The sequence below is a fragment of the Rhinatrema bivittatum genome, chromosome 4 (assembly GCF_901001135.1).
Source record: "Rhinatrema bivittatum chromosome 4, aRhiBiv1.1, whole genome shotgun sequence".
NCBI lineage: Eukaryota > Metazoa > Chordata > Amphibia > Gymnophiona > Rhinatrematidae > Rhinatrema > Rhinatrema bivittatum.
This window is the reverse complement of record NC_042618.1, coordinates 112,810,405-112,837,095: the sequence shown is the minus strand read 5'-3', so window position 1 is coordinate 112,837,095 and position 26,691 is coordinate 112,810,405. Positions and strand designations below refer to the sequence as shown.

The 26,691-nt window shown below is 45.6% G+C and overlaps 1 protein-coding gene across 2 annotated transcripts in view; it reads right to left on the bottom strand.

The window, feature by feature from the left end:
- CDAN1 (codanin 1) overlaps window positions 1–26,691 on the bottom strand; it is a 191,774-nt gene that overhangs the window by 88,484 nt on the left and 76,599 nt on the right. The window contains exons 10-11 of one of the 2 annotated variants that reach the window (XM_029598690.1): window positions 21,022–21,097; window positions 17,471–17,685 (exon numbers count right to left, since the gene is read on the bottom strand). The exons of the other annotated variant lie outside the window; for it this stretch is intronic. Of the exons in view, the coding sequence (XP_029454550.1) occupies window positions 17,471–17,685; window positions 21,022–21,097 (291 nt within the window). The remainder of the gene's footprint in view (window positions 1–17,470; window positions 17,686–21,021; window positions 21,098–26,691) is intronic. 2 annotated transcript variants of the gene reach the window in all.

Sequence of the window (26,691 nt, the reverse complement as noted above, 5' to 3'; positions counted from 1 at the left end):
TGGTCCAAGAGCTCCCACTCTCCTGGATCGAGCTGCTGGCGTCTGAGGAAGTCGGCTTGCACATTCTCCTTGCCCGCTCTGTGGGAGGCCGCCAAGCAATCCAGGTGACGCTCTGCCCAGGCCAGGAGCCGGCTGGCTTTCAGGGCTTCCAGGCGACTCAGAGTGCCCCCTGTCGTTTGATATAAGCTACTGTAGAGAGGAGTTACTGGAGAGGACCCTCACCGCCTTGCCTCTGAGCAGGGGCAAAAACTCCTGTAGGGCCAGGGGAACCGCCCAGGCTTCCAGTCGATTGATGTGCCAATGGGATTGGACTGGGGACCAGTAACCCTGCGTGGTCTGAGACCGACAGACTGCTCCCCAGCCGGAGAGACTGGCATCCGTAGTGACTATGACCCACTGTGGAGTCCGAAGGGGCATGCATTCCCCTCAGAAGATGTGGAAGCAAAAGCCACCACCGTATGTCGGCAAGGATAAGAGGCTGAAAGCGGAAGAAGATAACCATTTGAAACTGTTCCGACACCGGTTGCCAGCGGGATAGCAAAGCTCTCTGTAACAGTTGCATATGCGCAAAAGCCCAGGGGACTAGGTCTATGGTGGAGGCCATAGTCCCCAGGACCTGGAGGTAGTCCCACACCGTCGGGAGTGGGAGCGAGATAAGGTTGCGTACCTTGTGGATGAGCTTGAGTGTCTGAGCACAGGGCAGAAACACCTTGCCGACCTGAGTATCAAAGCGGGTCCCCAGAAATTCCAATACTTGGAAAGGCTGGAAATGACTCTTGGGGAAGTTGACTATCCACCCGAGAGAGGTAAGAAGAGCTAGGACCCGGTCGACTGCGTGCCGGCAGAGACCCTCCGACTTGGCCCACATGAGCCAGTCGTCCAGGTAAGGGTGGACCAAGACTCCTTCCCAGCGGAGAGCCGCCACCACCACCACCACGACCTTGGTGAAGGTGCACGAAGCGGTGGTGAGACCGAAGGGTAGCGTCCGGAATTGAAAATGTTGGCCCAGAACGTGGAAGCAGAGATACTTCTGGTGTTTGGAGCGAATCGAGATGTGTATGTACGCCTCCGTTAGATCGAGAGAGGCGAGGTATTCGCCGGGATGAACAGCCGCTATGACCGCCCTCAGGGTCTCCATACGGAAATGGGGTACCCTGAGGGCCCAATTGACCCTTTTGAGGTCCAAGATCGGGCGAAAAGAATCTTCCTTCTTTGGCACTATGAAGTAGATGGAATACTGGCCGATAGCACGCTCTGCCGCAGGAACTGGGACAATGGCGCCCAGCTGTCGGAGCCTGGAAAGGGTTTGGGCCACCGCATCCCGCTTCAGACGAACGCAAGGAGAGACTACATAGAAATCTGGCAGATCGAGAAAATTCTAAAGCGTAACCGTCTCGGACAATCTCCAGAACCCACTGATCCAACGTGATCTTGATCCATTCCTCGAAAAACAGGGAAAGACGACCCCCGAGGTTGGGAACGGAGGAATGGGCCGACCTTATCACATTGGGAGGTGGGCTTCGGGGTGGTACGCTGAGATGCCCCCTCTCGGTAGGGTCTGCAACCTTGAAAGGGCTGAGACCAGGATTGAGACCTGGAAGCATAAGCCCTAGAAGCACCACCTCGGCCTCAAGGCGTATATCTACGTTGGCCCCGAAAACTGGAACGGGAAGGCACAAATGCTCGAGGCTGTTTCGGTCAGTCCTCAGGCAGCTTATGAACCTTGTTCTCACCCAAGAAATTAATGAGCTGCTCAAGGTCCTCACCAAAAAGCAACTTGCCTTTAAAAGGCAGCGTGCCCAACCGTGGCTTGGACGAAGGGTCCGCCGACCAATTGCGTAATCAGAGGAGCCTCCTGGCAGAGACTGCAGAGGCCATCGCTTTCGCCTGGACGCGGAGAAGTTCGTAAAGAGCATCCGCCCCATACGCAATAACGCCTTCTAATCGTTCAGCCTGCTCCGCCTCAGCAGCTGGGAGGTCCCGAGTGCCGAGTAATTGCTGAACCCATCTAAGGCCTGCCCGCTACATGAGACTGCTGCAAATAGTCGCCCGGACTCCTAAAGCAGGCACCTCGAAGATACGCTTAAGGTGGAATTCGAGCTTGTGATCCTGTACATCCTTCAAGGCCGTAGCACCCACCACCGGAATTGGTGGTGTGCTTTGTAACCGCGGAGACTGAAGAATCCACCGTGGGAATTTTCAGCATTATCAGGCAGTCCTCCAGGAGCAGATACAGTTTGTCCATGGCTATCCCGACGCAGAGTCCCGCCTCGGGAGCTTCCCATTCCCAGAGGAGCAGCAATTTGTGCATAGGGGGAAAAGGAAAAGCAGAAGCCAGAGCCCTGAGATTCCCCGTCCATGTGCTTCAGCAGTGCGGCAGTAAGAGTATCCACTGGGGGTCCCTCAGTATCCACTGGGGTTCCTGAAGGACAAAAGGAATGATGGGTTCCAACTCTTCTTTTTGAAACAGATGGAGAATCCTGGGATCATCCCCTTCCAGAGGAGGGAGTGTCTCCGCCAGATCCAGATTAGAGGTCCCCAGAGGCGGCCCCCAGGACCACCCGTACCGGACAAACCCCTGCGCATCCGGAACCGCAGGAGCGAGCGGAGGGTCCAACCTCGGGAGTTTGGCTGGCAGGGGACCTGGCGAGATGTCCTCCTCCTCCTGCAAGCTGGCCAGATAGATTTGTACATGAGGAGCACAAATTCTGACGAAAAATGAGGTCTAGACTTGCCGGAGTGGGGGGGGGGGGAGACCACAAAAAATTTGCATCTTCTGTGCCAAGCAGCTCCGAATCGGGAGCTGCTGAAACCCCCAAGATGGCCACCGTTCCCGTTGTTTGACAACCCGGGAACGGCCTGGCCATGCGTGGAGCAGAGCGACCCCGGGCTTGCTTTGCTGGTGCTGCCGGGGAGGGTCCTTCCCTACCCGGCAAACATGAGGAACAGAGCCCCTCGCACGAAAGACGCATTGAGGGCTCTCCACAGGCAAGGCAGCAGTTGGATCGTGGCATACTCAATGCAGGGAAGCCACGATCTGAAGAGAAAATCAGCTGTGAGAGAAAAACTTTGCTGCCAGGAGGAGCAGAGGAACGAACCCTGCACGCTCCTGTGTCAATCAGACCCTGGCTGCCGGTCGAAAAATGAAAAAAAAAAAGTGCCCAGAAGTAAAACTGACCAGCTTGGGGCTTTTCTTCCACTTGATTTTTTTTTTTTTTTACTTCAGCAAGCTAGAGACAGGGGCATGCACATCCCTGAGGGCACTGCCGGGGAAGAAGCATCCCAGATCAAAAAGCAGCCAGGCAAGGGGGGAGTGACTGGACCACCAGTTTCACCTCACAATAGGACCACCGAGAAAAGGGGCTTAGGCTATGGAACACAAGGGGACAAGCCACCCTAAGCTCCGCAAGAGCAAGGAGACAGAGCTGTCTCCTGAGAGAAAAAATTCAGAGCTAAATCTTTTTTTTTTTTTTTTGTATATGTAACACAGAACAAATTAAAAGTACTTGCTTGATCCTTGAAAGGGAATAGAAACCCAACCGGGACAAAGAAAAGGCTAGCTAGCCCAGATCAGGGAACTGCAGGGTGAGCTGTACCAACTGCTGGAGACAGACAAATACTGAAGGGCTGCAGGGTGGGCTCTGTCCTGATATAGGATATCCTTTTCAGTTTTAGTCTGTCTCCATCTGCTGGACAGGAGGTTCAACCCACGGTCTGGACTGATCCGGGTACGTACAGGGAACTGTGAATTTATGGGTGAAAATTGGTTTAAATTGAAAACGAAGGACCCTACGTATCCACAACATCCCCAGCAGACCCAGGGCATGAGCATTCTAGGACTGTTCTGAAATAGGACACTCATATTGGAACATATAGTGCTGATCACTAACCAACAAGATCAGTTTGTTTGGAGTTTTGTAATACATTACAAATTATTAGGTAATAGCCTTCAATAAATCTGAATCACAGTACCAGATGTTGAGCACAATTGCCAAACTAATTTTGGCAAATAAACTTGCTGCTTAGAATCTTGTCACTTGCTTATCCATTAAACTTTTTTTCCGATGCTAGGGAACTTTTAGGGCAAAAAAAATCCCCTCATCTTATCAGAAAAATATGTATCCTCACTCACTGCTATCATTGTACAACCTTTAACCAATTTACACTGATTTGTTTCTATTTCAACCTTGTGAACAACAAAGTTAAAAAAAAAAGAATAAAAAAAAGGAAGAAGTCTACCTGATGCAGATAACTAATGTGAGTGTTCCCTTATCTCTCAGCACTGGCAGGAATGAATAGACCTGCATTCCTACTAACTAAATAACTTAATAAACAAATGGGGAATACATGCAGAGACTTAGCTTCAGGAATGTTTTCCAACAAATTCTGTATTTGTAGAAGGGTTTGTTTGTGGGTGTGAATGAATGGGTGGGGAATTGTTCGTGTATGGCAGGGTTGTGGGGGGTGTTTAGGAGTTTCAGGTGTAAGTGGGTTGTTTGGGTGGTAATATGTAGGGGAGTTGGGTGTAGGTTTTTTTATTTTTTTTATAAAGATACAGCTGTGTGTGTAGTGGCAATGAGTTGCATGTGTGTTTGGGTGGGTTGGGCCTGTGTACGTGGGAAACTGTTGCATAGGGATTGCAGGGTATTTTATATTTGGAGTGGGGGATTATGGCTGTGTGTGAGGATGCGGTCGGAGTGTTGTGAAAGGGTATAGAAGTATGGTTAGGGCAGATGGCTGTATGTGTATGCGGAGCGTGAAATGGAGGGAGGTGTCTTGGAAAGCAAAATTGCTTACCTTGTAAAAGGTATTATCCCAGGACAGCAGGATGTAGTCCTCACATATGGGTGACATCATTGATGGAGCCCTATTGCGGAAAACTCTCTGTCAAAGTTTTTAGAAACTTTTGAATGGCCCTGTGAGGCCACTGAGTATGCCCAGCATGCCATGACATTCTCTGCCACAGGGGTCTCTCTTCAGTCTCGTATGTAACAATAAGCTTTAGCAAAAATTAAATTATAAAACGTATCGGACCCAACTCCGCAGGGTGGCGGGTGGATTTCGTGAGGACTACATCCTGCTGTCCTGGGATAACACCTATTACAAGGTAAGCAATTTTGCTTTATCCCAGGACAAGCAGGATACTAGTCCTCACATATGGGTGATTGGCAAGCTAAAGGCTGAGTCATTTTGTAGTGAAGCAACAGTGAAGTATTGTTGTTGAAATGAGGCAGCTGAAGATCACAGCAGATTGTATGTAGAAGAAGTTGGGATTAAACTGGAAATAGGTTCTTTAAGACAGATTGTCCAAAGGTTGAATCTTGTCGTCCTTGTTTGTCCAAACAGTAATGAGCTGCAAAGGTGTGAAGAGAACTCCATGTTGCTGCTTTACATATGTCAAGAATTGACACTGAACGATAGTGTGCTACTGAGGTTCACATTGCCCTTACTGAATGCGCCTTTACTCGACCTTGGAGAGGAAGGCCTGCTTTTTCATAGCAAAACTGTATGCAATCTGCTAGCCAATTGGATAGAGTATGTTTATCCACTGCTTTTCCCGGTTTGTTTGGATCATAAGATACAAAGAGTTGAGTGGATTTTCTGTGGACTGCAGTGCGGTCTAAGTAGAATGCTAGCGCACGCTTGCAGTCCAAGGTATGTAAGGCTCGTTCTCCTTGGTGTGAATGAGACCTTGGAAAGAATGTGGGTAAAACTATGGATTGGTTCAAATGGAATTCCGTAACTACCTTGGGGAGGAATTTTGGATGTGTTCAGAGAACCACTCTGTCATGTAGAAATTTTGTATAAGGTGAGTACATGACAAGTGCTTGCAACTCACTAACCCTTCTAGCCGATGTAATAGCTATGAGGAAGATAGTCTTCCATGTGAGAAATCACAGGAATTCATGGGTTCAAATGGAGAACGCACGAGTCTTGCTAAGACCAAATTCAGGTCCCATTCTGTGACAGGTGGTTGAATTGGTGGTTTAAGATGAATTAAACCTCTCATAAATCTACTGATAAGAGGATGTATGGATATTGGTGCATCTCCCATCTTGTTATGGAAAGCTGAGATTACACTTAGGTGTACTCTGACAGATGAAGTCTGGAGACCAGAGTCTGAAAGATGGCATAAATAGTTTAATAGAGAAGTTGTAGGGCAGGAGAAAGGATCAATGTTCTTTTGCGTGCACCACAAAGTAAACCTTTTCCATTTCGAAGAATAGTTCTTTCGTGTTGAAGGTTTACGTGAAGCTATGAGCACTTGAGATACATTAGTTGAAAGATTGAGTGGTCGTAAAATAAAGCTTTCAACATCCATGCAGGCAGGGATAGGGATTGAAGGTTGGGATGGCGCAACCGACCCTGATCCTGAGTTATGAGAGTAGGAGCTACACCCAGGCAAATTGGTTCTCTGATCGAGAGGTCTAGAAGTGTGGGGAACCATAATTGTCGAGGCCAATACAGGGCTATGAGTATCATGGACCCCTTGTCCTGTTGTAGTTTCACTAGAGTTTTGGTTATGAGCGGTATCGGAGGATATGCGCATAGAAGGCCTGAATTCCAAGGGCGAGCAAAGGCGTCCTTGGCTAGCTGGTGTTTCTGTCTGTGCAAGGCACAGAACTTGTCCACTTTGTGATTCAGGTGTGATGCAAAGAGGTCTATTGTTGGTTGTCCCAACGTTGAAATGTTCTGGTCGCTACTAAGGGATCCAGGGACCATTCGTGCGGTTGGAATTGACGACTGAGTCGATCCGCCACTACGTTGTGAATGCCTGCCAGATAAGTGGCCCGGAGAAACATGGAGTGTGTGAGGGCCCAATCCCGAATCTGTGCGGCTTTTTGACAAAGGAGATACGAGCCCGTACCTCCCTGTTTGTTGATGTACCACATGGCTACTGTATTGTCCGTTTGGATCAGAACAGTCTTGTGTGAAAGGCAGTCCTTGAACGCATGCAGCGCATAACGTATAGCTCGAAATTGCAGGAAATTGATTTGAAATGTTGCTTCGAGTTTTGTCCAAGTACCCTGGGTTTGGAGATTGTCTATGTGACTCCCCAACCTAAGGTGGATGCATCTGTAGTTAAAGTTATCTGTGGGACCAGTTGCTGGAAGGGTAGGCCCTTGCGCAAATTGTCCTTGTTCGCCCACCAAAGTAGAGATGAAAGTAGCTGGTGGGTTACTTGAATTGGAGAAGACAGTGGTTGAATGGCTTGGATCCATTGTGCTCTTAAAGTCCATTGAGTTACCCTCATGGCTAGTCTTGCCATAGGGGTGACATGAACTGCGGAGGCCATGTGGCTTAGTAAGGTCAGAAACTGATGAGCTGTTGCTTGTTTCTTTGAGTGAAGCAAGTTTGCCAGTAGGGAAAGTGTGTCTGCCCGATCCCTGGGTAGAAAAGCTTTTGAAAGTATGGTGTTCAATTCTGATCCTATGAATTGAAGCAGGTGAGACGGAATGAGATGGGACTTTTGATAACTGATGAGAAAGCCCACGGAGTGAAGTAGAGTAATGGTTCGACTGAGAGAATCCAGAGCTCCTTGTTGAGATTGACTTCTGATGAGCCAGTCATCTAAATAGGGAAAAACATGGACACTTTCCATGTGCAAGTGTGCTGCTATTACTGTCAGACATTTGGTGAATACTCTGGGAGCAAAGGCAAGTCCGAATGGTAGTACTCTGTACTGGAAATGTTGATGACCCACCATGAAGCGCAGATACTTGCGACGAGGAGGGAATATTGGTATGTGAACGTAAACATCTTGAAAATCCAGAGAACAAAGCCAATCTCCTGTTTGAAGAAGTGGAAGCATGGTGCCTAGAGAGACCATCCTGAACTTTTCTTTCTTCAGAAATTTGTTGAGATTTCTGAGGTCTAGGATGGGACGTAGGCCTCTGGTTTTCTTTGGAATGAGGAAATAGCGGGAATAGAATCCTCTGCCCTGCTGAGTCCGGGGCACCAGCTCTACAGCTCTGGCTCTCAGAAGGGTGGATAATTCTACTTGTAATTGGATTATGTGATTTTCGCTTAGAGGAAGAGGTCTCGGAGGAGAATCTCTTGGAGTTGAGAGGAAATAGAGTTGGTAACCTTGAGATATTATTGCAAGTACCCATTGGTCTGTTGTTATTTGTAACCAATGGTTGTAGAAGGAGGATATTCGGCCTCCTACCAGAAGATCCAGTTGAGGATTGAAGAGATGGCTTTGGTCTCTGGGAAAAACCTCAAAAGCCTGTAGCCGGTCCCATCTGCGGCGGAGGTTGAGACCTAGTTGCCCTAGGTTGTCTGGGCTGAGCTCTTTGCTGCGGCCTAGAAGATCTGCCCCTTGATGCTGGGGGGGTAATACCACCTCTGTCGATAGAAGGGTTGTCTAGATTTTCTTGGAGGCCGGCGAGATGACTGGGTAGCAGAATCCTGTGGAACTAACGATAGTTAGCACAGGGTTTCTGTGTGCTCTTTTAATTGTGCTACAGCATCTTGTACTTTAGAACCAAAAAGGTTGTCACCAATACATGGTAACTATGTATTTTCCTGGACCTCAGGCCTGAGGTCTGAGGCTTTAAGCCATGCCCAACGTCTTGCACTTATACCAGAGGCTGCTACCCTGGTGGCTGTTTCAAAACCATCAGAGGCTGGGACTTTGTGCTTGCCAGCTTCAAGTCCTCTGTGAATGATAGTTTGGGCTGCTTCCTGATATTGCTGTGGTAATGAAGTTGAAAATTCTTGCATCTGTTTCCACAGATTCCTCTGATATTGAGTCATGTATAACTGATATGATGAAATTCTTGTATTTAACATGGCTCCTTGATAAATTTTTCTACCCAGAGAATCCAAGAATCTATGATCCTTGCCTGGAGGAGTGGAGGAATGCGGCCTTATCCTTTTTGATTTCTTTTGCGCAGATTCCACAACCACTGATTAGTGTGGAAGCTGTGCTTTTTGGTAGCCGGTAACAGACTGTACCAAATAAGTAGTGTCCATTCTTTTATTGATAGTTGGTACTGAGCATGGGTGCTCCCAGAGACTATGTTGTAAGTCTAGGAGGACTTCATGGAGAGGCATGGCTAATACTTGTTTTGGAGGATCCACAAATTGGAGGACCTCCGGTGTTTGCTGTCTAGCATCTTCCTCAGTTACCAGGGTGAAAGGTATGGTGTCCGCCATATCCTGAACAAAGTTTGAGAAGGATAAATCCTCCGGTGGAGATTTCTTCCTTTGTTCTGGAGGGGAAGGATCTGACATAAATCCTTCAGAGGAAGTGTCTGTATGCCCATCATCCCATGTATCATCTGGATCTTCGTGATGTGGAGACATTGGAAAAGATCTTGGTAGACGAGGAAGTCCAGAAGGACCTGGCTGCGGATCATCTATAGGTATCCGTCCAGGAATGCCTTCTCATGGCTTGGATGGAATGGCACAGACGATTTCATCAAATTTCTTCATGAGAAGTTGCTACAGCGCAACTTCAGGATGTCCTGGAGCCCTAGGTGACATCGGCATCGGCGATGGAATCTGTGTTGGTATCGATGGTCGCCTCGGTATTGACTTAGGCTGTGGCACCGGAATCGACATCTATTGATCCTTTAAGGCCTGGAGCACCGCTTGACGGATGAAATCCGACAATTCCTGCGTAACAGCTGGTGCAGGCAGAGCAGCTGTATGCAGTGGCAGTGGAGGTGTCGATGTTCCTTCCACAGAGCCCTGTGGAGGTTCGACAGCTGGTGTGTCTCCATGGGATGAAGGCCTCGGCGGAGGTACCGGTGTTTCCTGGATTCTAGGCCGTTTCACGGTCGATTCCTCCGGGGAGAGAAGCGCCTCTGGTATCGATGAGTGTCTGTGCAGATGGCGGTGCTTCGAACGGTGTTCGGTCGCTGACTTCGTCGATGCTATCGATGACGTTGGCGATGGATGGTCCCCTGACCCTTCCGGATGACGTTTTTTCAAAATTATGCGTTTTGAGACTCCGGCCGAGATGATTTAGTCGATGTGGAGGGAGATGGCAGAAGTTGTAGATGGAATAAGTGCTCCATCTTTTCTTGACGGGCCTTTCTTCCCTTCGCGGTCATTTCTGCACATTTGGGGCAGGTTGTTACGTCGTGTTTTTCCCCTAAACAAAGCACACACTCAAGGTGTGGGTCTGTAATGGACATTGTCCGATTACAGATGGGACATTTTTTAAATCCCGTGGCCATTTTAACATCGACAGCCGTTGATGAAATGAGAAGAAACGTGAGAGGAAAAAATTTTACTCAAAGAGTAAAAATGAGACAGCAAAATTGCTTACCTTGTAATAGGTGTTATCCCAGTACAGCAGAATGTAGTCCTCACATATGAGTGATATCATCAGATGGAGCCCTGGTACGGAAAACTTCTGTCAAGAGTTTCTAGAAACTTTTGGCTGGCACTGTGGGCCTACTGAGCATGTCCAGATTGCCATGATATTCTCAGCCACAGGGGTCTCCCTTCAGTCTCGTTTGTAGCAATATGCGTGAGCTAAAACAATAAAATAATAAAAACGTATCGGACCCAACTCCGCGGGGAGGTGGGTGGGTTCTGTGAGGACTACCATCCTGCTGTTCTGGGATAACACCTATTGCAAGGTAAGCAATTTTGCTTTATCCCAGGACAAGCAGGATGATAGTCCTCACATATGGATGATTAGCAAGCTACAAGCTGCGTCATTCTTACATTATACCAACAGCATACAACTTGTGCAACAAACACAACTGGTGTACTGCTGGAAAAAAATGAGGCAGCCTGAATCACAGCAGGATGGATGTAGTAGGAGGTGGTGTTAAACTGGAAATAAGTTCTTTAAGACAGATTGTCCAAAGGCTGAATCTTGTAGTCCTCCTTTGTCCAGACAATAATGAGCTGCAAAGGTGTGAAGGGAACTCCATGTTGCAGCTTTACATGTGTCTAGGATGGGCACTGAACGATAGTGTGCTACTGATGTGGACATAGCCCTTACTGAATGTGCATTTACTCGCCCCTGGAGAGAAATCTTTGCTTTTTCATAACAGAATTCAATACAGTCTGCTAGCCAGTTGGAGAGAGTGTTTTCCTACCGCAACTCCTGGTTTATTTTTGTCGAAAGAAACAAAGAGTTGGGTGGATTTTCTATGGACCGCCATGCAGTTTAGGTAAAAAACTAGTGCACGTTTACAGTCCAAGGTGTGAAAGAATCTCTCTCCCTGGTGAGAGTGAGGTCTTGGAAAGAAAGTAGGCAAGACTATTGACTGATTGATATGAAAGTCTGTTACTACTTTTGGCAAGAATTTGGGGTGAGTGCGAAGGACTGCTCTGTCATGCAGGAACCTTGTATAGGGTGAGTATGTGACGAGAGCTTGCAACTCACTGACCCTTCTAGCTGATGTAATGGCTACTAAGAAAAGCACTTTGCATGTAAGGAATTTTTCATCACAAGAATGTAGAGGCTCGAACGGTGAGCGCATGAGCTTTGTTAGTACTAAATTCAAGTCCCATTCAGTGACCGGTGGTCGAATGGGAGGCTTAAGGTGAAGTAAGCCCCTCATGAACCTACTTACTAGGGGCTGTGCTGTTATTGGTGCATCCCCTATTCCCTTGTGGTATGCCGCTATGGCGCTTAAGTGTACCCTTACAGAGGATGTTTGGAGACCAGAATCTGACAGGTGGTATAAGTAATCTAGTAAGGAAGAAGTGGGGCAGGAGAAGGGTTCTATACCCTTTTGTGTGCACCATTTTGTAAATCTAGTCCACTTAAAGTGGTAAGATTTCCATGTAGAAGGCTTTCGTGAAGCTACTAGAACTTGAGAGACTTGTGTTAAGAGATTAAGTGGTTGCAGATTAAAAGCTTTCAACATCCAAGCTGTTAGGGCAAGAGTTGTCAGGTTGGGATGACGCAGCTTGCCCTGATTCTGAGTGATGAGAGTGGGCTCTGAGCCCAGGCGAACTGGTGGTGAGATCGAGAGGTCGAGGAGTATGGGAAACCATCCTTGTCGAGGCCAGTACAGGGCTATGAGGATCAGTGTCCCCCTGTCCTGTTGTAGCTTCACGAGAGTTTTCGCTATGAGCGGAATTGGAGGATACGCATATAGAAGATCTGTGTTCCAGAGGTGAGAAAATGCGTCCCTGGGGACTGTTTGTTGACGTCTGTGGAGGGAGCAGAACCTTTCCACTTTGTGGTTCAGTGTGGACGCAAAGAGGTCTATGGTTGGGCGATCCCAGCATTGAAAGATTTTGCTCGCTACACGTGGGTCCAGCGACCATTCGTGGGGATTGAAATGTCGATTGAGATCGTCCGCTAGGATGTTTTTGATGCCCGCCAGATAAGTTGCTCGGAGATGTATGGAATGCTCTAGAGCCCAAGCCCAAATCTGTACTGCTTCCTGGCATAGGAGATAAGAGCCTGTGCCTCATTGTTTGTTTATATACCACATTGCTACTGTGTTGTCTGTAACAGCACAGTCTTGTTTGAGAGGCAGTCTTTGAAGGCATAAAGGGCATATCTCATCGCTCGAAGTTCCAAGAAGTTTATCTGATACTGCTTTTCGAGCGTAGTCCACGTCCCTTGTGTTTGAAGGTTGTTGACGTGAGCTCCCCATCCCAGGTTGGAAGCATCTGTAGTTAGGATGACTTGTAGATTTGCCTGTTGGAATGGGAGACCAGCTTTCAACGCTGTTTGATTTGTCCACCAGTGGAGTGACAGACGTAACTGGTCGGTGATTTGAATTGTGTACGACAGTGGTTGGAAAGCTTGTAGCCATTGAGATTTCAAAGTCCATTGAGTTTTTCTCATGGCTAACCGCCATAGGAGTGACATGTACTGTCTAGGCCATGTGTCCTAGTAGCACTAGAACTTGATGGGCGGATGCGAACTGGTGATGAATCATAATGTTCGCCAGTCGTGCCAAATTGTCGGCACGGTCGCTTGGAAGGGAAGCTTTCGCCACTGTTGTGTCGAGGTCTGCTCCGACGAATGTGAGGAGTTGAGACGGCTCGACGTGGGATTTTGGATAATTGATGAGAAGTCCCAGAAGGTGCAATAGTGTTATTGTGGTTTTCAAGGCAGAAAGAACTCCCTCCTGGATGGACTTCTGATTAGCCAATCGTCTAGGTATGGAAAAACATGAATGCTGTTTTTTCTTAGATGTGCGGCCACTACTGCTAGGCATTTTGTAAATACTCGAGGAGCAGAGGCCAGTTCGAATGGCAGGACTCGGTACTGGTAATGATTCTTTCCCATTACGAATCGTAGATATTTGCAATGTTGTGCGGAAATTGATATGTGCGCATAAGCGTCTTGAAGGTCCAGAGAACAGAGCCAATCTCCCTTTTGAAGTAATGGAAGGATGGCTCCCAGAGATACCATCCAAAATTTTTCTTTGTGTAGAAATTTGTTGAGATTTTGGAGGTCTAAGATAGGGCGAAGGCCGCCTGTTTTCTTTGGAATGAGGAAATAGCGGGAGTAGAACCCCTTTCCTTGCTGAGACCAGGGAACTGGTTCGATGGCCCTGGCAGTCAGCAAAGTAGAGAGTTCTACTTGTAGTTGAGATGTGATGAGAATGTTTGACCAAATTGGCATGGGAGGAGAATACGGGGGTATGGTATTGAATTTTAGACGATATCCCCGATGTAGTATGGCTAATACCCATTGATCTTTTGTGATGAGACTCCATTGGTGTTGGAAGTAATGAAGTCGACCTCCGACTGGTAGGGAGGGCATAGGGTTGAGAAAGAGGCTGCTGTTCTCTTGGCACGGCTCAAAAACCCGCCGCTGGTCCAGTTTGGGGTGATGGCTGGGTCTTCTGCTACTTTGGTTGACGTGGGTGTCCTCTCTGTGAGGGACGGTATTGACGTGATGAAGAGGCAGGAGGGTAATATCTTCTAGGTCTGTAGAAGGGTCGCCTCGAGTCTCTCTGCGTGGTGGACATCTTAGGGAAGATGTCTGATCTGCTGGCAATTTTGATAGCTGACTGAGAGTCTCTTTTTTTTTTTTAATTTAAACTTTATTAATTTTAAACAATATTACAAAGCATAAAAAAACTTTGTATGGAAATTGTGTATCATGTTGGTACAAATAAATCAAAATATAGTCCTCATATCATAAGCAGCATTATATATTCCCCAACACTTTACAACATAAACTAGACCCCAAACAAGATAGGGGGGGTGTTGCAGATGCAAATTAAAGGAGATAAAAAGGAAATTACATAATAAGTCAAATCTTTGGCTTCCAGATTCAAGCAGCTATTTCCTATATGACATCGACTGAGAGTCTCATGATGGTCTTTCAGCTGAGATACTGTAGCTTGGATCTTTTCTCCGAAAAGATTGTCTCCAACATAAGGGAGATCCGCAAGCCGTTCTTGAACTTCCTGCCTAAGGTCAGAAGCCTTAAGCCAGGCCCATTTTCTTGCATTTATTGCAGAGGCAGATAGACGAGTTGATGTTTCGAAGACATCATAGGCTGCTCTCACCTCATGTTTGCCAGATTCTAATCCCTTGTCAACTAATGTTGCTAAAAGTAATTGATGCTGTTGTGGGAGGTTGCAACAATACCTTGCACTTGTTTCCATAAATTCCGTTGGTACTGTGTCATGTACAGCTGGTATGCTGCAATACGTGCTACCAGCATGGACCCTTGATAGACTTACTTCCCTAAGGTGTCCAAGAATCGTTGCTCCTTTCCTGGTGGGACAGAGGAATGAGGTTTTTGTTTCCAAGCCTTCTTCTGAGTGGATTCTACCACTACCGAATGGTGAGGTAGTTGGGGCTTCTGGTATCCTGGAGCATGTTGCACTAAATAAGTGGCATCTCTTCTCCGATTCACTGCAGGGACGTTCCCACATTTGTTGTTGCAATTCCAAGAGGACTTGATGGATTGGGATAGCCACAATTTCCTTCGGCGCATCCACAAACTGCAGTACTTCTAGAGCCTTATGTCTAGTATCCTCCTCTGTGACTAATTCAAATGGAATTGTATCTGCCATTTCTTTGATAAAATTTGTAAATGACAAATCTTCTGGAGGGGATTTCTCTCTCTCCTCTGGTGGAGAGGGCTCTGATCGCAGTTCCTCTGATTCAGTGTCTGTGTCAACATCCTTCCAAGGTGTATATTGAGGATGATAAGGGGAGTCAATGTCTTCTGACTGGACATGATGCTTCGATTTAAACACAGCCTTTGTTGGGATGTGTTGTGGCATCGTTGGAAGTGAGGGCATCGATGGGGAATCGATGGGCCTCGATGGAAATCGATGCCTCGTATCCCCCAATGGACCTGGATGGATTGGCATCGATGTGTCCTTGAAAGGCATCGAGGGTGTCTTCGGGACTCGATGTCGATGGAGCCCCGATGGTCCTGGGGCAGAATCGGAGTCTCCGCCATCATCCTCCGATGATCTGGGAGCCGGAATGGCTGGAGTCATCGGAGGTATCGGCCTCGATGGCATCGATGGCTGCGTTGATGGAGTCGGTGCCATCGATGTCGGAGGAAAGGCTTCTATCAAGGCATCGAGTCTATTCAGCAAAGACTGAAAAAATTGATTGCTCCAATGCCGATCTCGGTGTCGGTGCCAGCACCGATGGCACTGTCGGAGGCTGTAGGTTCTTCAGAGCCTCAACGATGGCCTGTTGGACTAAAGTAGTCACTTCTTCCCTTGAAATCGGGGTAGTATCCACTGCCACTGGGGAAAGCATCGCTGGCGCTATTGACACTTCCACGATGATTCGTGGTGGCACTTCCTCTGACACCGAGCCCGGTGGAGAGTGCCGCAGTTCTTCATGTACGGCTGGTGGAGTTGGCTCTAGTACACAGACTTTCTTGGGCATCGGCTCAATGGATTTCGATCCTGACGTCGATGGTTTACCATCCGCTTGGTCGATGGATCGATGGCGGTGCCGCTTCTTTTCTCGATGACTCTTCGATGCCGAAGACGATGCTATCGATGATATCGACGGTGCCAGTGACGGTCTTCTGTTCATGTTTCACCTCGATGTTTAGTTACCGAGGGAGGTGTTACCCTTGGGGACGACATCGACGATGACATCTTTTTGAATAATTCTTCCATCTTATCCAAACGGGCACGCCTGCCCTTCGGTGTCATCTGGGCACAGGCTAAGCAAGCCCGGACGTCGTGGCCTGATCCCAGGCAGAGAACACATACATAATGTGGGTCTGTTATGGACATAGTCGGTTGCAATCTGGACATTTTTTAAACCCCGATGCCATGATAAAGTTATGGCCTAATAACGGTCGATGACCGGCGGGAATCGACAGTAGGATGATCGGAAACGATTAAAAAAAAAACTATCTGAAAAACGTACTCACCGAGACTATGTCGAAGGGAAACCCAATTATGAGAAAATTGTGACTGAAAATGTGAAAAGAAAAAGTTTTCTTCTGTGAGAAAATGTGAGGAAAATCTCTTTCCAGAGCTCCTGAACTGCTTTGCTACTGAAGGGAGACCCCTGTGGCTGAGAATATCATGACATGCTGGGCATGCTCAGTAGGCCCATAGTGCCAGCCAAAAGTTTCTAGAAACTCTTGACAGAGGTTTTCCGTATCAGGGCTACATCTGATGTTGTCACCCATATGCGAGATCTATCATCCTGCTTGTCCTGGGATAAAAAGATTTACTCACCAGCCAGTGGAAACCTGAGAGATCCCGATGTGGGAGAAAATGAATGTGAAATCTGATTTTTAGTCAGACAAAGAACTGTGAGGAAACTCACAAAGGCTCCTGCTCCGTGATGTCTACAGCAGCGTGGAAAAACAAAGACTAAAGAGAGACCCCTGTGGCAGAGAATATCATGGCATGCTGGCATGCTCAGTGGCCTCACAGGGCCAGTCAAAAGTTTCTAGAAACTTTGACAGAAAGTTTTCCGCAATAGGGCTCCATCAGTGATGTCACCCATATGTGAGGACTAGCATCCTGCTTGTCCTGGGATAATGTGCCTTTCAGTACCATCCTTCATCAGCTGCATTAGTTATCTTCCATGCTTCTGTGAAAGGTAAAGAGCAGAGGTGCAAGTCTGGGTATGTATGTGTGTGTGAGACTTTAGGTGCTTTGAAGGTGTCTCTTTGTGCCATCCTTTGGGTATTTTTCCATCTCTGTCTGCCTGTGCTGCCCTGTAACAAACTGCTGAATGGGTGAGCGGGGGACTAGTTTTTGGAATGGGGTACTAGTCAACATTCCAGAGCTTCTAAGTTTCCCCAAAGAAAGCAACGGGGATTGTTTTTGGAGGCTTAGTTTTCTGAAAATACTAACCCAATGTTCCTGGGGTTTTTTAAAATTCATTCAAGATATTAACATTTTCTTCCTGCAAATTTAGTGAATTTCTGTCACTTTTCTTTACAGCGTTATTGTGCGGATGGACAAGAACTATCCCTTGTATATAATTCTTTACAACATTCCATATATTGGAAAGCATAAAAATAGTAAGCAAGCCTTCATGAATAGGTAGGATACTTATTCGGTCTGTTACTTACCTCCCAGCACTGAGTATAAAGTCCTTGAAGAACTCCTGGCACCCAGGGAATGCTGGGGGTGGGCATGGCCCACTGATACTCTGAGGAACAATGAACCTTTCCTGCAATCTCTTCAGACGGTTCAGATTATCAGAACCCAACATATTCAAAACATCCTGATCAGGAGCATCTCCACTGCTAGATCCCCCTCCACCACCTATGGGGTTCTTACACATCTATAAGAAGGGAAAATAACATAAAAAGTAGTCTTTGACATGTATATTTCAGTGTTACAAAAGAAAAAGTCATATAGCTATGAAATCTAGCCCAACACGGAAACTAAAGGCCCGATTTTAAAAGGGCCGCGCACGTAAAATCAGGGGGGTTATGCATGTGGCCGGGCCTTGCGTGCTCTGCGCACATTTTAGAACAGGCCCAGCCACGCGCATAACCCGTTATGCGCAGAAGTGCCAGGCCCTGCAAAAGGGGAAGGCCAGGGAGCTTGGTCTGGGTTGGGAGGGGAGGGGCGGGCCTGGACAACACCATTAGCCACTGTCCCGGGGAAGCGCGCGCCAGCAGGCGCATGGAGTTTACTTCTGCTCCTGAAGAGCAGTAGGTATAAAAATTAAAAAAAAAGGGGGGGGAAGTTTAGGTTAGTTTAGGGGTCGGGGAGGAAAGGGGAAGAGGTAAAAAGGGTAGGGTTAGGGATAGGAAAGTTCCCTCCCAGTCTGTTCCTTAATTGGAGTGGACTGGGAGGGGCCCGATTGAGTCACCGCGCATATTTTTCTAAAATCTCCTCCCCCCCGCACGTGCGGAGCAGGAAAACCATCTGCACATGCGCGTGGACACGAAAATCCAGCGCGCATGTGCACGCAGGAGCTTATTTTATAACATGCACGCACCGATGCATCCATGTTACACATGGATGCATGCATGTTACACATGGATGAACAAGCGTTTTTGGTTTTTTTTTAATTTACCTTTCAATTAATAGTACACAACCATAGTCACTTCTAAACTACCAAATTAATCAAGACATTTGCAGGGACAAATTTATTAAAAATAGTGGAAAGCCAAGGATAAATAAGAACAAGAAGTAATAGCAAAATATTAACCAGTTGCAACATTACCTTGCAGAGATATTCTGGTGTTTAATGCATCAGAACTTCAGACTGACAAAATGTAATTTTCACTGAGTAGCATATAACCCAGACTATTGTTAAGGGAAGAGAACCATGGGCATTGCTTTACCTAAAACAGGAAAATGACTGGTAACCTCAAGTTACTTCTTTTTTTCTCTCATGAATTATGCCTAATCACCAATTTGGCACATTGGAATTGGCATGTAACTGGTAGGGATATGCCTTCATTGGGATATTTGTTTCATTGGTACTTGCATATTCACAAAACAAATGAACCAATGAATGGACATCCCTAGTGCCCTGTGGTCAGAAACATGACAAAAAAATAAGATGACAGAGTTTACTGCCAACTGACAATTGTGAACCGCACTTTATTTAAAAATAGGAAGTCTCCAGAGATTACAATTTTTGCAGTTCTCTTCCCTTACCATCAGGGTTATTCTAATCCCAGTGAGCAAGAAAGCACTGCTAAATCTTTACCTTCCATGTGCAGGTAGAATCCTCAAGCAAATGTGATTCTGTGCCTTTAAAGATGTGTTCTAATAAATTGATTAGTATTTTTTATTTTCACTTTAGGATTACTGGAATAAGCAGATCAGTTTTAAACATTTCAACATTCTAAATCAAGGATTCAGATTGGTGCTTAACAGTATCACCCTGAAGGAGGAATATCTGCTGTCCCTGACAGATGGAAGTGATTACAAATGGACTTTCTTTATAACACCAACTGTCAAGCTAAAACTCTTACAACAAAGTACTATAATTACCTAGTTTAATAAGCTAGGGCATTCATTTCCATATATTGACTGATTTCCTAGCTATTAATGTCTATTAAACAAAGACCATAGATGTGATATGCAATTAAATATTATGAGCTTCCTTTTCTCTTTTCTTTTTTTTTTTTTTTTTAATATACACACACAATTCGATGTTTCTAATACGGAGTATTGTGATTTAAGGGTTCTTAGCTCCATTTGATTTATGGCGCTCAGCATTATCCCAGCAAGTCAAGTTTTTACAATATTAAAATTAAATATATAGGAGACATTTTGCTTATCATTAATGTACAATCTTGATTACTGTACGATACTTCAGCAACAAAACTGCTCTCACACCTCCTCTATTTTTGTCTCTCTTCTCCTTTTCTGACTCCCCCTTTCCCCTCTAGAGATGGCATTGCTCAGGATGCTATACGAAGCTCCCACTGGACCAAGGGCTGCTTTCTACAAGGCGCATCATGGGCACCACTCCTTGGTTGGAGGTTCTGCCACAGTAACAGCGATTATCTTCTCAGCCTAAGCACACCACCTCTGCAGAGTGTCAATGCCCACCCAGCTTTGACGAACAGAGAGTCCGAACCCAAACCCCTAATACATCACATCACATAGTGCCATGGTCTGGGCCTTCTGGCCGGTCCCAGGACCAGATTTAGGCATAGGCAATTGCTTAGGGTGCCAAATTGTTTAGATATTAAATATCCAGGCCAAAGAGAAGCCAGCTTTTACTTACTATAGAGTCATGTGCCAGCACAGCTTCAAAGAGGCACCCATCACCATGGCACTATCTATGGGCACCATAATTATAAATCTGGCACTGGCCAGGCCTGCTCCTTTACAGCAGAGCAAAATGTATTAACAGAGAGCAGGACTCAAGTCTATTTTCAGAATGCCAATCCTTTCATTTTTCCTGCCCTCTATCCAAAATTTAGAATGATAAAGCCATCAAAGATCTATAAAAGCAAGTCTCAAAGTGACTGAAGGCTGTGACTTTATGTAACCACTATTAAAATTAATATTTTTCAATGAAAAATCAAGTTACTCTTATTTTTGTCTAACAAAGTGCCAGATACACTGCTACCTTAGCATTGATAGAATGATCAGCAAATCAGCTGGCATACACTGCAGAACAGGCAGGCAGCTAAACTGGAGACTACAAGCACATTCACCACTACCGGAGAAAAAAGCTTCACTCTGCTACTGTTATAAGAAGTGGCAGTTCACTCAGCCTCCACTGTTTATCAGGTTATGGGTGGAGAATTATTTCTGAGAGGCTGAGGACTTTATAGATTGTTGTAAAAAAAAAAAAAAAAAGGGTTTACAGTAAATTACCATTTACCTGCTATGTTTACTATAGTTCAGTTATCTGATTTTATTATTTCAAGAGCTAGTAGGCCCTCAAATAAGATTAATTAGATGACAGGGCTTCTAGTAGACCTGCTTTGGAGTTTTGCATTATTGTTTTCTGTTATATCTTTAAGTTGTTAGTGTTAGTTTTATGTTTGTCATGTTGTGGGTGGGTTGTATTTTATTATTGTGTTTTGGGTTGGTCTGGATGTTTACGGAATTTATTTTAAATGACACTTTTTAATTTAATTAAATTACAACTTGAAAAAATTGAAACAAAAATGTTAGAATTTTGTATGAGCATTACTTGAATAAGCTGTTTCTGGAAGAGTCTGGCAAAGTGACTGTGGTTACTGGCTGGCGACAGCTGAGCCATCATAGCCCTAAAACCAAACAAAAACAGTAGCATGTAAACAAACAAATAAAAGAAAAATAGAAACTCCAAACTCAGTGCTTGCAAAAAATATCTTAGCCCATGCCCAAAAGAATTGAAAATGTCCTCTCAGACTATGGGGAATGATTGAAAGAAACCTATGAATTTCATCCCTCCCACATTCACCAGAGTTTCCTTTGCTGACATTGGTAAAAAAAAAAGTTTCAACCCATCAACATTAATCAAGATTCTCCAGTGTGGAAAGCAAGGTTGCTCACCTGTAATGGGTTTCTATGTAGACAGCAAGATAAATCTGTCATAACCAGTAAGATAACATCTGACTACCGAAACGGAGCCAGTTCTCAGATCTCAGAAGTGTTTCCCAGTTGTACAGCAGCTGCCAAACATGGTCACTGGTTCGTGACTCCCTCAGTCTCTTCCAGAGCTTAAGCTTAGTAGCAGACTCTCCCCAGAGGTGTGTGGGTAGTATATACAGTATATGGCTGCTTTATCCTGTTGTCTATGGAGACCCCCTGTTATAGGTAAGCAACTTTGCTTTCTCCATCGACAAGCAGAATTAAATCAGCTATAACCAGTAGGAAGAGTCAAGCTGAGGGTTGCCTTGTGGAGTAAGAGAAATTGGATTCAAATAGCATCCAACGAGTGCCCTGACTTTTACAGTCTGGGAAACTGAGAAGCATGAGGGTAACCTGCACAGTGCAGCCAATACTAGCATAAGTTTGCTGGGCAGCCCAGGTGGATCATTTGGTCCTTTTCTACCGTCCTTTCTATGAGCCTAGACAAAGTCTGTAAATCGTAATCCAGCCAGTGCATAGCAGTGAACCAAATAGAAAATTATTTTGGTTATTGCCCTTCCCAACCTGTTAGGATCGAAGGGCACAAACAGCCAAGAAGCTTGTCCTCATCGCCAAGCTAAGGCTCTCTTACAGTCCAAAGGTGTGAAGACCTCATTCTCCTTTGTGGCTTTGGAAAAAATGTGGACAGCACAATTGTTTGATTGTTGTAGAATGCAGATACCACTTTTGGAAGAAACTTATAGTGATTGCAGAGCAGAATTCTGCTGAGCTGGTTTGCCATTGTATGTATTCTGGACACCCGAGAATAAGTCGCCTGGAAATAAACTGTGATAACAGGCTCATAGCCAGATCCTTATGGCCTTCTTTGCAGAAAGTGTAAGAGCATGTGCCTGTTTCATCTGGCTCAGCATTCTCTTGTAAGTGAGCAGGTGGGAGAAAGCTCTTAATGCATTCTGGATAGCTGCAGCTCCAAAAGATTAAATCTGTAGATCATTTTCTGCTTTGGACCACATGCCCTGGGGTCCACGAAACACCAGTATTCACTCCCCAATCTCTGGTGGGAGCATCAATAGATAGCATCACTTGAGGTGATAGGATTTGAATTTAATTTTAATTTATTAAAAAACTTATAGCCCACACTTGTTACATAAAAGTTTAAGGCAATTTCAAACACTACATTCATAAAATTGGTAAAAATGTATAAAACAGACATCACAGAATAATACAAGAAACATATGCAAAACATAAGTTCTGCTTCAGATCCTTATCCTGCAAAAATCAGACAATATATAATAGGCTGCTGCGAGACTAATTGGACATCACCTGGCTGTATGCCTAACAGATGAGTTTCTGTACCTTTTTAAAGGAGGCGTGGCATTCAATTGTTCAAATCTGAAGCGGTAAAGCATTCCAGAGAAAAGGTCCTGCCACAGAAAAGGCTCTCTCTCAATTTCTAAATGTGCAGATTTTATTGAAGGGACTTCCAGCAAGTTTCTCCCTTCAGCTCTTAGATTCTCAGAAGGTTATTAATTCAGCAATCCAAATCTCCAAAGATGATTCTGTGTATCAAGGAGAATAACTTATATTGGACTCCTCATTTAATGGGCAGCCAATGCAGCGAGTATAACACCGGATTGGAGTACTAGTTAGGGTGCGAACCACAGCATTCTGTAGCAGTTGTAAAGGATTTTTACAAAGTACATGCCGGGAGCCCAGTATACAATGCATTATAGTCATCCAAGCTAGGCAACATTAAGGCCTGTAATATGGTGCAAAACTCACAAGGTTCCAACAAAGGATGCAGTTTTCTAAGTATGTGCAACTTCAAAAAGGCAGACTTGACAACAGCTTTAATATGTGCCCTCAGTGATAGATCTGAATCAATACAGCCACCTACATTTTGAGTTTGCTAACTGGAATACTGTGGTTATTAAAGACTATTGATAAGGGAACATTATGCAACAGAAATTTACTTAAAACAATAGTTTTGGTCTTAGCATTATTCAGTCTTATTATGAGATAACCACCGATTGACATATTGTAAGCAAAGGGAAACCAACCTGAAAGTATCGGACCATGAGGAAGACTATTGAACAAAAAGCTGTAATCATCATTGTAAACTTTAAAGGGGTAGGCAACCTTTTTGAAGTGTTGTGCCAAAATTTAAATCAGGGATAGGTAATGCTGGTCCTCATGTGCCACAAGGCAGTCGGCATCTTGATCTACCAGATTCCTTCCACACAACTCCTGAATATTAACATTCATTTTCAGTTAAAATGTTTAAGAGTTATATAAAAGTGATTGAAACTGATATGATTTTCCTCACATAAAAACAAAATTATTAACAGGCGAAGAGAAATAAATCTCACTCTCTCCCCTCTCCCTCATCAACATGCTTATTAGGAAAACAAAACATGCCAGGCTGCTATAAATCCCTACACAGAAGCTACACACTAGCTAGCAGAATACCTCATCTCAGTCACACATGCAGATCATCATCAAATAAGAAATGAAATAGCATCAAAAACTATAAATAGAAACATGCAGACAAACTGAAATGGAAACTACAATAAGCCAAACTCTGTATGCAGTACAACAATAAAAAAAAAAAACAAAAAAAAAACCATAGCCATGCCTCATATAAAACATCAAAGAACAAAGCTAAGAAATATATCAAACACCACCCAATAATAATTAAACTTCTAAGGATTAAAAAAACCCCACCTACTTTCAATATTTTGAAACTTTTGCCAGTTACCCTGCAATTGTCATAAATTAGTTGGGTGGGGGAGGATGCACACAAACTTTCTCCTCTCTCTCACACAAACTCTCCAAATGCTCTCTCTCGTCCACGCGTAATCTCACACACACACACAAACTTCGTGCTCTCCCACATGTAGTCACACACATATGCTCACTCTTTCCCAAATGCAATTGCATACACCCATGCTCTCCCCCCACGTGCAATCACACACATACACGCTCACTCTCTTCCCCACATGCAATCACAGACGCTCTCTTATCACAAATGCAATTTCACATACACGCTTGCTCTCTTTCCCCATATACAATCATACCAACACACATGCTGGCTCTCTTCCCACATGCCATTACACACACATACCATGCTGGTTCTCTCTCCCCTCCCCCCCACATGCAACCTCACACACACACGCACTTCTCTCTCCCCCACCTGCAATCAAACATACGCTGACACTCTCTCCTCCAACATACAATCACACACACACACACACGTTGGCTCTCCCTCCCCCCACATGCAATCACACACACGTTGGCTCTCCCTCCCCCCACATGCAATCACACACACGTTGGCTCTCCCTCCCCCCACATGCAATCACACATACACACACGCTGACTCTCTCTTTCTCCCCACATGCAATTACAAACAAACATGCTGGCTCTCTCGCTGTGGGATGGGCTTCGCGGCCTGCCAGACCCATTGTATTCTTCGGTCACCACCGGAACAAATGGCTAGCTGAATCATGGGATGGGCTGCAGCAGAAGTCGCATTTAATAGAACATCATCTCCTGTTGTTGCAGGGCCGGTCTCACTTGAAGAAACACAAGCCTGGCCCCAAGGCAGCAGGAGATGACATTCCAATGAACACAACTCCTGCTGCTGGCACAGGAAGGGGATGTATTGCCAGCTCGGGGCTTCCTTCCTCCTTCAGAGCGTGTTGGCTAAGCTTCTGTTCAACCATGCCGCCACACCCATGCCACAGGCTGCTGACCTCGGCTCTATAGTTTATGCTGAGACCAGCAAAATTCTTACAGACTGGAGTGAGATAAATGTTGCTGACAAGGTACGAGTAGAAATGCTTGGTTCCCTGGCACTATAGACAGCAACTGAAGAGTGGACCGATGCTCCTCAATCATCTCTTGCACCTGGTCACCAAATGGGTTCTCCCCTGTACATGGGACATCTGCCAGGTGACCATGGACATCTTCCCTGAGCCCAGCAAGCCTCCTGGTTCCAATGGACACTGTTTAAGTTCTGGTTGCAGTGTCCCGGCCTTGTAAATGGAGCAGATGAGCAGTTTACCATATTCCTCCGCATACATCAAAGCATGCTAAAACTCGGCCAATGAGAACCCTCTGAGTCCATTAGAGATTTAAGCTTCTGCAGCAGGAAGAGCTGATGGGCTGTAACTAGATAATTCAGCTGATTACATAATTGCTTAGGTGGTGATAGTTTCTGTTAGATGTTAAAATAGCTGGATTGTTTGGGTTTTTTTGGTTTTGTTTCTTTTTTTTAAAGGAGAGTTGTCTCCAGGTCAGTCCTCAGCATAAGTCACTTTCGGTTTTATTGCTGGCAGTGTTCTCCGACTAGCAAGATTAAATCAGCTATAACCAGTGGGTGGACATCATCCAGTGGCATCATTATGGATCCAGCTTTCAGAGATCAGAAGTATTGCCAAATGAACCCAGGACCTCATAGCCCTTCCCATGAGGCATTTTAAGAGCGCTTTCCGGAGTATTTCACACACTTCAAAGCAGACCCCACCATAGAGCGCTGTGAAAGCTGGAGACTCCAAATCTTGAACTTCAAGATAATCTTGCACACTGCAGATAGGTAAGACAAAGGGATCCTGCTACATCTTTAGCTGGAGATCCTTTAAAAGGGCCAAGGACTGGAACAGAAATGGATTCTATTGAGGGCTGGATGAATTGCAGCAGCCCAAATCATCCACTCTTGGATCCCCCTTATTCACTGAAGTTAACAAACATGCTTGCCATCTTTTCCAGAAACAGAGTATCTCAAATTCTTAGGGGTTGGAGAGGGAGAGAGGAGGTGTTATATGCCTTGGTAAAGCCAGAGAAGGATCAGAAGGCATCCCTGTGGACACTTCCTTATCCAATCACTGCAAGATATTTAACTATGACCAGATGAAGAGGAAGTGTTCAAGAAAAGGAACTCAGACGCTCCAAGCAGGAAAAGATTCCTCCCCTTCCCCCTCTAAATCTCTAGGGATGGGGGGGGATCTGGCTGGGATTTTGAATGCACCTGATCCTGCTGGAAATACTCCTCAAGAGGAGGCTTCAGCATCTTGAGCAACCCTCCTGGACCCCACATTTTGGAAAACTTCCTCCATCCTGGATGAGAGAGCTGCCACCCTTCCTCTGATCTGATCCTCAGGAAGCAAAGCGGTAAAGAAATTTCTCAGGCAGCTGGGCAACCGTTTGCGCTAGGACCATATGTGCTGAAGTAGGCAGGGAAACATGCTCAGACACCCAGATGGGCTCATCATTACTCCCTCCCACAGTG